At 43.3% G+C, this 12,867-nt stretch overlaps 1 protein-coding gene across 5 annotated transcripts; it reads right to left on the reverse strand.

Moving 5' to 3' along the window:
- Nucleotides 1-865: 865 nt before the first annotated feature.
- Nucleotides 866-11,717, reverse strand: Magea3 (melanoma antigen, family A, 3). Of its 5 annotated transcripts, XM_006528721.1 has the most exons (5): nucleotides 11,644-11,717; nucleotides 10,849-10,953; nucleotides 10,030-10,130; nucleotides 3,202-3,290; nucleotides 866-2,256 (listed from the first exon to the last, which is right to left on the reverse strand). In XM_006528721.1, the coding sequence occupies exon 5, from the start codon at nucleotides 2,189-2,191 to the stop codon at nucleotides 1,229-1,231; it is 963 nt and encodes a 320-aa protein (XP_006528784.1). In that variant the 5' UTR covers nucleotides 2,192-2,256; nucleotides 3,202-3,290; nucleotides 10,030-10,130; nucleotides 10,849-10,953; nucleotides 11,644-11,717; the 3' UTR covers nucleotides 866-1,228. The 5 variants fall into 5 exon arrangements, with proteins under 5 accessions (XP_006528784.1, XP_006528786.1, XP_006528785.1 ...); XM_006528723.1 differs by lacking the exon at nucleotides 3,202-3,290 and having other exon boundaries at nucleotides 11,644-11,711; XM_006528722.1 differs by lacking the exon at nucleotides 10,849-10,953 and having other exon boundaries at nucleotides 11,644-11,710.
- Between the last annotated feature and the right edge of the window lie 1,150 nt (nucleotides 11,718-12,867).

The raw sequence follows: 12,867 nt of genomic DNA on the forward strand, positions 1-12,867 counted from the left end.
GAGGAGAAGACTGGGAAACCCAGGCAACTTGGGGGGAAGGTATCAAAGCCAGCCCCCACCATGACACCCTCAAAACAAAGCCACATACATTCAGCAACCACAATCAACTTCATGGATTCCAGGAAGCTCCCATTACAAAAGGCTTACACCTGAACATACTTAAAAGTTCCCCAATTCCAAATGCCTTTCCTGGTACTGTCTGATTCCATCATCCCATCTGTCCCATTCGCATCCACATCAAACCACTTATATGCTGCCAATTTTCTTCTATTTTCCCTTCTCAGGTATATTCATTCATGCTGCCCTCCAGACCTCTTCTTTACAGAATCCCTCTTGGCCTATGGATTTTAGCTTGATTATGATTTACTTAACTCTAATGCCAGTTTATAAGTGAATGAATTCTTTTCCAACATGTGTACCTCATGAGTTACTGGAATGTGTGGTCTAGAATAAGATACCCTGGATCATGACATACAGATCTTTTGAGCTGTTACATGGCCAGAAATCACAAAATGCCATGGTTTACAGCATTGAAATTGAGGTGCTTGCCTCAGCAAGACCCTCTGCAAAATTCTGAACCAGGTCTAATCATCATTAAAAAAAAAAACTCTCAATTTTTGAAAGATCTGAGGATCATGCTCTCATCATATATAGATAATTTATTGACTCTGCCTTCAGCTCTACCCCACTTATCTATAGGGAAAGATAGAACTAGCTTCAGCCAATGGCCCACTACTAACAGAGGACTGTAGTATGATTAGGGAAGCAGTGAAGATTATAGTGTTATAAATTCAATTTAATATTTTTAGTTTTAATTTTAATTTCTTAACCACAACAAGAGATTAAAGAGATTGAGATGATGAAAAATCTTTAATTCTTGTTTTTTTTAAACATTGATGTTTTTTCAACTGCCCAAAAATTATACTTTCAATGTCACTAGTATCTTGAGACATTTTACAAATTAATACACAAGTCATTCCCACTGCTTTTCAAAATGATGACATTCAGCAAAGCTGGAAAAAAATAACACTGCATGCACTTAAAACTAAAATTATTAGACCTTATACTACGATTATTAACATTTTGTGCTACAAAGACTCCTCAAATCACCCAAACAGAGTGAAAATTGAATGTGTTATGCTCTCCTCCACCCAGCTGTCCAATGAGGGTACAGCAATGGAATCAGTGACTCTGTCTGACCTGGAGTTAGAAGGGAAATGCCAGTACACTAGAATGTGTGTAGGTCAGAGGAGTTGGAGCATCTGTTCAAGATCCAGGTCTTGGTCCTGTCTATCTCATCTTGTAAAGCCTCTGCATACTTTTCAGGGTAGGCTCTGGGATGAGTCTTATTAATGCTGGCAAAGAACTGTAAGACTTTCATTTTGCTGGTTTCTGCAAAAGCCCTTGGGCCCCACAGGAACCCATAGCTAGGGGGATCACTATTGGGCACCTGCCTGTATTCCAGGTACCCTTCCTGCACAAACTCCTCAGAGATGAGCTTCCTGGGGTCTTTATGTATGTAAGGATCCCTCCCACCACACAACCCTATGTTATTCAGCATTTCCCAGATAATCTCCTCACTGACATAGTTTCCCTTCATGAAAATGACACTCAGTACAGCTATGAGGATACCTGTCTTGGGCATACCCTGGACATCAGTCATCATGCCATCATAGGTGATCCCCAGGGCAGTGACAAGCATATAGGTGTGGACAGAGGAGTCCACTTCTACCATGTCAAGGCCAAAGACCATCTTCAAGCACTCAGAGGCCTCACTAAAGATCAGAGGGTAGTACTCCTCATACTCTCTACCAATATTTTCCAACATTTCTGCTTTGGTAGTGAATGCCTTCATTTGATAGTTTAAAACCAGAAAGTCCACCAAGTCATACACCTTTGTGTTCTGTGCATTGTGCAACAAATGAAGTGGGTCTTCCAGGCCCTCTGATCCTTTGATGGAAGCTTCCTCAGATGGGCTATCAGGGATGGAGGCCAGTGCCACACAGGGAGAGTAGGCTCTCTGAGGACTCTGGGGAGGACTTGGTATTGCACTGCCATACACTTTATTTGAGGTGGTGGTATCTTCCTCCTCCTCTGATGTCTCCATGGTCTCCTGGTCATTGTCTAATTCCTGTTGGGCCTGAGCACTCTCTTCGAGGTTGCAGTATTGGGTGTTATGGGAATCAGCCATTGTGACTGTCCTAGGTAATAGTAGGCAGGATAGTGTTCCAATCACAGCAGGGAGGACACACAGGCCTGATGGAGAAAGGATAGAGGGTGAGTGGATTCTTAAGGCAGACCATGTCCCACAACATTCAAAATGTCATAATACTTGAGAGCTCTGGGGGAGTGTTTTAAGGTCACAGGACTCTAAGCAATCCTGGAATCTGAAAGCCTGAAACAGGAAGTTACCCTGCCATTTGGAGTGCAGCCAGATCACAGAACAGATAATCACAGGGTACCATGGGAATATTTGACACCAGGTATTGTGGAGAGTCTGTATTCTCAGTTGTTGGCTCCACTGATATGAAATAACAGTATTGGCATCCCTGTAAGTTCTGAGACTACACAGTTTTGACCTTGTAAAAAGGTGAGGGCTCTAATGCAGAGGATGATTTTCATGTGTTCCACGTTACAATCATTATAAGAGATGCTGCCACCATCCCATAGCTGCAAAGTGCTAGTTGCTAACTTAGTACCGAGTCTTAAAAAAAAAAAAAGGGGGGGAGAGATGACCTGGGTTGGGGGGCATTGGGTAACACTACTTAAAGTGAATGGTGTCTTCACTGATCATTTTGGGCCCTTGTGTTTTTCTGTCAATGACTGGACACTGCCCTTTTGCTGGCCTGTAGCAAACTCTTACATGTCCAACTCTCTAGAAATTAAAAAAAGGGTATTAAGATCGTTTCATACCTGGCTATACCTGTTCAAACTAAATTACAAGAAATGAGACAATTTAATGGTTTTCATGTGTCCTGAATTGTCAGACCTGCGGAACACTCTCCTTCATCAAAGACAAGTACTGTACTGCTTCACCTAATGATCTGAGGCTAGTTTCTTTTAGTCAGGAGCCTATTTCTGTTATAAAGAGGAAAGAGGTGAGGGAAGTTGTCTATGGCCCTTGGTTTCTTCACAGCCTACAGCAGGCCAAGTGTGGGACATTTCCCATTTGTTTAAATGCAGGACATCTTCAGTCCTCACCTTCAGTCCTGACACTCCTGAGATCTTCCCTCTGATGAATCTAGTCAAACTCTGCTTTACTAAGATTTCAGCTCCTTGATACCAGGGACCTGTAAACAAGATGGGATGGTTAGCAAGACCTCCCCACCCCGCACTGTGTGGATCAGGGAAGTGACAAGTGTTAGTTGGGCCCATAACAGAGTTTTCCTTAACTCATACATTCGAGGATACTACCTGAACTCTCATGACCCTGGGACCCTTGTTTTTAACTATGGCTACCCACTCTGGTCTCATGACATCTGAGAAAGTGCCAAATCCATGTCCATCTGGATGTGTTAATGTGGATTGTTCACCTGACCTGCACTCATCTGGCCTGATATGGGATTTCCTAAGACTAACTGGGATTTATTCATCTGACTTTTTCCTTATACCTTCCTTTATGTGCAGATGACAAAAAGACCTCGTCTCTCCAAAGACTGCTGCCTTCCTGTCCAAGGTACAACTAAGCTTGCCACTTAACGCCTCTGAGTGTTAGACTCAGAATATGACCAGGCAGCACAGTCCCTTCTTTCTCAGCCTTGGACACATACAGTCCCCAGAGGTACATGTATGAGACACAGATAATCCTGGGACTCTGCTCTCTGTCCTCCTAAGTGTTTCCCTCTGCCAACTTGACATCACACCTAGAAGGAATGTCTTAACCTCCTATATAAATCTCAGATAAAATCTTCATTCATAACAGACAAGCAGTCACAGCACCCACATAAGTAGGGATCTCAAGAAAGTTTTTATTTATGGATTATTTGAAGTGAAATGTATACAGTGATCCCTAGATTTTTGCCTTAACTAAGGATGTATTCTAGACTTGATTAACATGGACATCAGAAAAAAAAAAAAAAAAACTTCTGAACTTATATCTACTGAGGTCACAGTAAGCCAATCTGTTGTCTACCCTGGACTCCTGTATTGCAATTCCAATTATTGTGATCCAGCTCAATTATCTAATGGACATCTCTTCCTTTACCTACAGTGTGTTATCCTGGAAGTTCATTGATCCTGGACCCTATCTACTTCAATTGCTCCAAAAATGTATGTAAAACAGAGTCCCCCTAAAGGACACATCCTTACCCCTATGGATGCACCCCATCCTGTTACGTGCTGAATGGACAATGGAGAAGCACTGATTTGAGACTACTCAGACTAAGCATAAACTCTCACCTTGATTCCAAGGGTCTCTGTGGACTGTTCAGAGAGCCAAATGAACTTGTAAGAATATTTTTTTTTCATTTGGATCATTTCATACATTACATTTTAATTATATTCAACATCTCTCCTATTAGGCTGTGGGTCTGCCTCTGATCCACAACTGAGCATGGCTGCTTACAGAGGTGAATTGTGGGGAGTTTTATTGTGCTTATCACATGGTTCCAGCAGGGCAAATGCTGGGTAATACTGAAGCATTGAGCACTGTTCTTTAGGTGAGAAAGAAAAGTCTGAGATGTGGGAAAACTAGAGTTGCCTAAGGGGTTCCAGGCCTGTGAAGAGGTCAGGGCTTTTGGGTTCTGTCAGGCAACCCTGCGCATTGCAGAAGAGCAGAGAATGGAGTCAGAGTACCACAGACTGGAGCTGCATCTAGCACAGGGGTGGGGGAAATGGGGAGTTCTAGCTTGAACAAGCAGGGATGATAGGTCTTGCCTGGATTGTAAGTGGATTGGTGTTGATTGTGGCTTGGAGAACAGAGAAACCTTCTAAGGAAGATTGGAATGTGATGTGGGGAATTGCAGGCTGGTCTCCAGTTGAGCTGAGTTCTGAACCCTGATGGTCATAATTCACCTACATGACATGGTAGGAGTTCCCTCATGCTCCTGGAACTCTGGACCCCCTAAGGTACCACCTCCCACAGCCCCCACAATAGAAGCATGGTCAATAGTCAAGTAAGCAATGGCCCAAGCTTCTGACCTTCAGGCTAAACTCCTCCCCAGTTACCTAGCAAGAGTAAAGACCATAAAAAGGGGTGCTCAACCTGTACCTCTCTCTTAATCCTTTGTCCTCTCAACTCTCTCTTCTCTCACTTCTCTATTCTCTTCCCTTTCTCTCTCTCTCTCTCTCTCTCTCTCTCTCTCTCTCTCTCTCTCTCTCTCTCTGTCTCTCTCTCTCTGTTTCACTCTCCCTTCTCCCTCTCTTTCTCTTTCTTTTCCTCCTTTCTACATTCTCTCTCTTCCCAGCATTTCTATAATAAAGCTGTAAAACCATAAAGTCTCTACTCTGCTCCTTCAAGTTCTACTGTGCACTCTGGTCAGTGTTGGGAACTTCTTCCCTCTTCCATCTCTCCACAGCCCTGGTGGCTTTAGCAAAGTGTCTGGGGGGGGGTGTCAACCCAGGCAAGGCTGCCCTTAACCATACCCTGAAGAGTGGGATAGAGGAATGCCCACCCAGGGATGCATGGATAGGTTAGATAGCATCCCTGACAGGCCTGACTGACCAGAGAATAGGGAAACTGTGGTGGGGTGTAGTCTTATTTTTCCTTCCATTCTTCTCCAGGGCCTCCCCAGAGCCGCCCCCCTTTTTATTTTATTCCCAACAATGTGAATCTGTAGGCAAAGGCCTCAATGGCTCCCCACAGCATATCATGGTGAAAAGAAACACTCTGTCGTTCAAAACTGCTTATTGTCATGGTGGAAAATGGATGCTCATAACCATACCCTACATTTCAGGGTGTGCCTGAAATTAAATCTTTTCAGGGTGGAATATCTGTGATGGGAAGGTTATTGTCTGAGTCTTCCAGGACTCTAAGTACCTAATTAGCATGGAGAACTCTGTTTTAAGCCTATGTGACCAGAGGTCATGTCTCTTTGATGTGAGAAGCAGGACACAATTTTTATTTCAGGAGTAAGGAAGGGAGCTAGTAGTCACCTAAGTGTCAGGTGTGCCCACTGAGTCTCTAGGTCCTGAAATGCTCTACCTTACCAAACTTCCAGGCATGATTTTATATCCCAGACTCTCCCAAATCCTCCAAGTCCCACCCACTACAATTCTTACTAATACTTGCACTCTCATGTATTTTAACCAAGGGAATCAAATTGATAATGCCTGAATACACTTGGGCGTATGGCCATTGAGTGAAGCATGATAAACTGACCAGTCACTGCCCATGTAAGGAAAGCAAGCTGTCTCCCATGATGCTATAAATTATATAGAGCTCCTGAGCAAGGGTTGGGACTTACATACCCCACTTTATGCTGAGGATGTTGTCTAACTTGGAGCCCAGGACTCTTGATTGCTCTCCCTTAATGAACTTGGGGATAAATAGGTCGAACTGGTTCAATTTGGCGTGACTAAATCTGGAAAAGGTCTTCAGAAGTCAAACCATAGATGTCACCTTGGCATCATTCATGGCTCAGCTTGTCCTCTGTCTCCAGATGACCACTAGAATTCTTTTTGCTTAATGCACATGGATGTTTTGACTGAATGTTTATTTGAGCACAACACATACATTACTGGTGCACACACAAGTCAGTAAAACAGACCAGATGCCCTGGAACTAGAGTTGTGAAGCACCATTTGTGGCTGGGAATTAACCTACAGAAACAGCAAGTACTGATAACCACTGAAAAATCTCTCTATCTCAATACTCTACATTAATACAAACAAAAAAACAAAAAAGGCTAATTCATACAACATGTCTCCCCATATGTTGCAGGTGGATCCCATAAATGTGAAGATGAATTCATCTACAATTCACCCTTACTTCACACACAGATTACAAGCAAGACCTACCAGGACACATGAACTCTCACTTTCCTATTTTTGATAAAGCTACAGGACTCTTTCCATATTATTTGTGGAAAGCTTATCCAGAAAGGATGCTCTTTAGGCCATCCTGAACACCATAAACTCTGACAGTAAGGCAACATTCATGCTACAGAAAGAAAATATTCTCTGTCATGCAAGTCCTTACATATAGATGGAATGGTGGGGAATGTGAACAGGACCACACATAAGAGTTCCTGCTGGGCTTCAGGTTAGTGAAACAAGATTAAATGGAGGATGTCCTATGCTCTAGAGCATCTGTAGTCCACCAGCAGATTACACTAGAGTCAGAAATGGACCAAGTATTTCCTCAACCAGGAAGCTCTTAAAATGGCATCTATATTGTGAGAAATCCTGGGAACCAGACTGGGGAAGAATGCAATAACTACAAGAGCCCACTCTTCAGTGTCTCCTAGACAGCAGAGCTGAAGCTGCTTTACTGGAGACCCCCTATTATGAAAGGGGTTTACAGTCTACTATATAATCATCTGGACTTTGAAAGCTTGTATCACCCCTCCAGAATTTGAAAACTTTGTTATAACACCCACTGAGCACCTGGATGTGAATGTGGCAGTATAGGGAGGGACTCTTCCCCCTAATTGAGGACTGAAGTATTCTCTAACTGCAAGCAATGGCAGGAAATTGTTTGGAGTCCTCCAAGTTACCTCTTGCAGATAGAGAAACTCACTCCTGCAAACCAACCTGGTTTTGCTGAAAGACTCTCAAAAGGATACAATGTAATCTGGCACTTTCTCTCCTGGATGAGGCTTCTGCAATCAACTGACAGATCACTGCTTGACTGACAAGCATACTCCTCTCTGCAATCTTCTTAAAATGCTCCAAGACATTAATTCCCAGGGGAGGGAAAGAGAGAGGCTCATTCCTACAAATGGGCCCACTGAATTACCATCTGCATACCCTGTTGATCACTATTTATTAACTTTCCTAATGCTGAGACTTTTAACACAATTCCTCCTCTGGTGGTGAACCTAAACCAAAAATTGTCTTGGAGGCTATTAGATAACTATAATTTTGCAACTATATGAATCATAATGAATATATGTGATAAGTAGGGTATATGATATGTAACCCCAAATTGGTTATGACACAAAAGTTCAGAACACAGGTTCTAGCCTGCCAGGGCCCTTAGTAATTCACATATAGGCAGGATACACAGCCTGCATGTGAAGTTACCAAGTGGGCTGATGTAACTATGGAAAATTGCTCCTCTGTGTCTTTGACAGTGACCACAGGTTGATTCCTGCATCTGAGGCCATGTTTAGTGCAAAGTTATAATGTTATGTGACCCTTTCTCTGCATTGGAGCTTTTATAGTCTCCTCTCAGATCTAGCTTCCACCCTGAAAGTGATTTAAGCCTCTTTCTTAGAAGTTCATAAAAGTGCTCCTGTTCATGGTGCACAAAGGGGGACCAGCAAGAACCTCATGCCAACAACCATGCTATACTCAATGCAATGATAACTGAAGGTGAAATCTGCATTACTATTGATCCTTAAATCCTAATGGAGACCTTTTACCTGCCCTAACCTCTCATCTAGACTCAGAAAGCATGGTATGGATTTCTTTCTACAAGGATTCTCACAAGATGGTACTAAGTCTTGGAACTCTCTATATAAAGATCTGGAAGCTTGGATACAGGCACAATCCCCACAAATCTGCTCCCACTTGGTTCAAGCCTCTGAAAATGATAAAAGGTAACAGTCGGGGAAGATCTATCTAGAAGCCAGCTTCCCAAAACCCACTCTCATCTCCCATCTTTATATTAAAATGACTTGAGAAACCCTGATTTCTGAAATGGTGTCTGTGGCCAGAGACGCCAGGGAGCAAGTGTGAAGGGGTTTTTTCAATAGATGGCTCCTGTTTGATACAGTTCACATTTGCAATCCTAGAGATGGTGGGGTTATTTATTCTCATGCAGAGATTACCAAGTATATTTCCTGGGATCTCTTTTTACCCTGGGTAATATTAGACCTCCTTCTTTCACAGAATATCATAAAATAGTGACTGTAGTTAGTCCTCAGATATTATGGAGCTAGGGGATCAATCCTACAGGTGAGCTCTACTTGGAGCTATGCTAGCAATAGGGGTTGTCTCTATTCCAAAGAAATAAAAAATAAAAAAAACTGGGCAGGAAGTAATATTTTCTCAGAGGAACCATATATGTGAAAAGTTTTGGATTCAGCCTGAAATATTTGCCTCATGAAACACAGCTAGGTAATCTCCCCTCCTGGGGTGTCACAAAATGGCACCAAATCCACAAAGGTACAAGAGACAAAAGGCTTACAAGGGGCTCTGTATCACAACTCATCACAAAGCTTACATTTAACTCAGGGACTCCACAAAACAGTCCTGAAACCTACTTGTAACCAGATATAGATGGCTGTTGGTGGGTAGACTCTTTCTACCAAATCATTCCTAATGCATGCATCTATTAAACTCAAAGAACCTAAAAAAAGAGTTCTCAGCCTCCCTAGTTCTCAGATATGGCAACTGGGGACCAGGGTCTTTTCAGTAAGTGTGCTCTCTTGTGCTTCAGGACCACAAAAGGAAATATATCTACCAAATTATCTGTGCTTGTGGATCCTAGTCACAGTTTCAACAATCAATTTCTCCATTTTTATACAGAGTGAAAATATCACATGGTCCTACATTTCTAGGAACCTGGCAAATGCAGCCTGAGGACAGAATCCTCTTAGAGGAACTAGAAGGAGCTTATTCCCACACAGCTGCCCATTTCATGTAGGTAAGATCATTAAAGCTATAGTGTGTGGTGCTCTCCTGACCCAACCAGAGATTCCATAGCATGCCTTTAGAGACTCTTAGACATAGCCAGTTATTCCATAGCTACTCCACACAGAATGTTTGAAAACCACGTAATAATTTACTCTCCAAAATCATGGAATATGGTACTCATTTCTACAAGGTACCCCACTGGGAGCAAGGGAGATCAAAGGGACAAGACTGTATTATTTGAGGAGCCACCAATCCTAAAAGGTTTCAAAGTGAGCCATAAATTCTTACCTGAAATGGCAAGGCAGGGCAACCTCCTTTCCAGGACTCTCTCAAAATGGTGCTGAGTCCACAATATCCCTGGATCTGAGGGGATGGTAGAGCCTTTATATCTGGAGTAAGCACAGAGATTTTGGTAAATATAAGGAAATTTCCAAAAAGGTCCAGAGACCTCAATGTCACTAGCTATGGATTTCTGGAGAGGGTCTCATTCCACCAAGTCATCTCTGAAGCACCCTTTAATATCAAGGAACCACAAAAAGTGCCCCCAGACTTCCAGGGCCTCTGATATGGAAACTGGGGCCCAGGAACTTTCTTTTAAATAACCCCCTTATGCTTCAGCGACCCCAAAAGGAAACAAATCTAACTTAATTGTCTGGGCCTGGGGATCTTGGATCCACCACAAACAACCAACTCCCCTGCATTTATCCAGATGAAAAATCTCATACATCCCACATTTCTGGGAACCTCTGACATGGTCCTAAAGGACATTATCCATAGACAAGGAAGAACGGGGGCTCATTCCTACAATTCCTGGCCTGGTTCGGTGCAGGAAAATTATAAAAACTACAGTATGTGGGACTCTCTCTCCCAAGCAGCTCTTCCACAGTATACCCTCACTTACTGTGTTGACTCCTCCAAATATTGTATTTGCTTTCTCTCCTGGAAGGTTTGAAAAGGCAACTTAAGAAACACTTTAGAATCTAGGAGTAAGAGCTCATTCCCACAAGGTTACCCCACTGGGAGCTAGCAAGGCCAAAAGAGATGAAGCTGCATTATTTGGGGGATCATCTATCCTGAAAGGATTCAGAGTGAGCCCGAAATTCTCACCTAAACTGGCACTGCAGAGCGATCTCCCATCTCAGGCTTCTCCCAAAATGGCGCCTAGTTCGAGTCCACAAAGTCTCCAGATACGATTGGCTGGCAAGGTGCTCTCTGTATCAGTAGTCAGCACAGAGGTTTCCTTAAATTTCTACCTCACAAAAGGTTCCTGAGTCCCCCATATCACCACATATAGATGGTTGTGAGAGGTCTCATTCCACCTTGTCAGTCCTATGGCCTCTACTGAACTCAGAGAACCTCAAAAACGGACCTCAGCCTCCCTAGTCCTCAGATATGGAAACTGCCATTCAGGCTCTTTTCCAGTAAGTGGGCTTGCTTATGCTTCAGGATTGAAATGGTTACAAGGCTAGCATAAATGTTTGGGCCACTGGATCCTGGATCCAGCTCAAACAACCCACTCCTCAACTTTCAGTTAGAATAAAAATATCACACGCTCTTGAATTTTTAAAAACCGCAGAATTGGTCCATAGGGACAGAGTCCCCGGATAAAGTGGGGGTAGGGACACATTCCCACTGTTTATGAGGGTATATCATTAATTCCACATTATCAGGGTCACTCTGACCCAACAAGTGCTTCCACAGTCCACCCTTAGCCACTCATTTTAAACGGCCAATTGTTCCATACGTTTTCCTCAGGAATGCTTGAAGACCGCACCTTTACACAGTCCCTAACTTCGAGGGCTAAGGAGCTACTTCCAACAAGGTTAGTGGACTGGGAGCTAGGCAGGCTAAATGGTGACCTTCCAGTCCTTAAAGGTTTCATAGTGAGCCCAAAATTCTTACCTCAACTGGCACGGCGGGGAGACCTCCCTTCCAGGACGCTCCAGAACAAAATGGCGCAGAGTCCAAAGGACACCGGATATGAGTGGCTGCCGAAGTGCTCTGTACCACAGGTCAGCACAGAGGTTCCGTTAAACTCAGGACGCTCACAAAACGTTCCTGAGACCTCCATGTCCCCAGATGTATGATAGGGGGGGAATCATATGCCCAAGTTCTCATTGAGGCATCCCTTCAAGTCAGGGAACTTAAAAAAACAGTCTCCTAGCTTCCCTGTCCACCAATATGGACACTAGATCCCAAGCACTTTACAGTAATGAAATCACCGTTTCTTTCAGGATCCCAAAATGATACAAAACTCGCTTAATTGTCTGAGCCTCTGGATCCTGGTTTCAGCTTAAAATACCCACTCCTCAACTTTCAACCAGAATAAAAATCCCACATGCTCCTACATTTCTGCAAACCTGGGAATATTCCCTTAGGACCGGGTCTTAGATGAAGAGGGGTAGGAGCTGATTCCCAGGAGGGTGCTCCTCTTTGATGCAGGATACATCATTTAAAGAATAGTATTTTTGGTTCTCAGACCTAACCAAGGCTTCCCCAGTCCACTCTTACCAGCATTTTGACACAGCCAACTACTCCATTGCCTTTCCTCAAGCAAAGGTCTAAGTGATAGCAAAACTAGATAGCCTCCAGAATGAAGAAGCAGGGAAATTATTCCCAAAAGTTTGACCGACAGAGAGCTAGGCAGGTCAAAGGATGAAGCTGTATTATACGGGGGATCATCTGTCCTAAAACATTTCAGAGTGAGCCCCAAATTCTCACCTCAACTGGCAGGACAAGGCAACAACCATTCTAGTAGTCACATGACATGGTGTCCAGTACACAAAGACCCCAGATACCAAAGTCTGGACAGGTGCTGGACATCACAATTCAGAGCATAGGTTGCTCAAATCTGAGGAACCTCACAAAAATACCTTTGTCCACCAAGTCATGAGGCATAAATGACTGGGTAGGAACTCATATGCCCAGTTTAACACCAAGGCATTTGCTAAACACAAGGAAATTCATTAGCTAAACCTAATTCTCCCTTCTCCTTCCATATAGAAAATGGAGCCCAGTCTCATTACACTGAGTGGACTTGCATTTGCCTCAGGACAACAAAAGGATACATATCTAGCTTAATTGTCTGAGCTTGTGGATCCTGTTATCCCTTCCAAAAACCCATTC

Source organism: Mus musculus, chromosome X (assembly GCF_000001635.26).
Source record: "Mus musculus strain C57BL/6J chromosome X, GRCm38.p6 C57BL/6J".
Classification (NCBI taxonomy): Eukaryota; Metazoa; Chordata; class Mammalia; order Rodentia; family Muridae; genus Mus; species Mus musculus.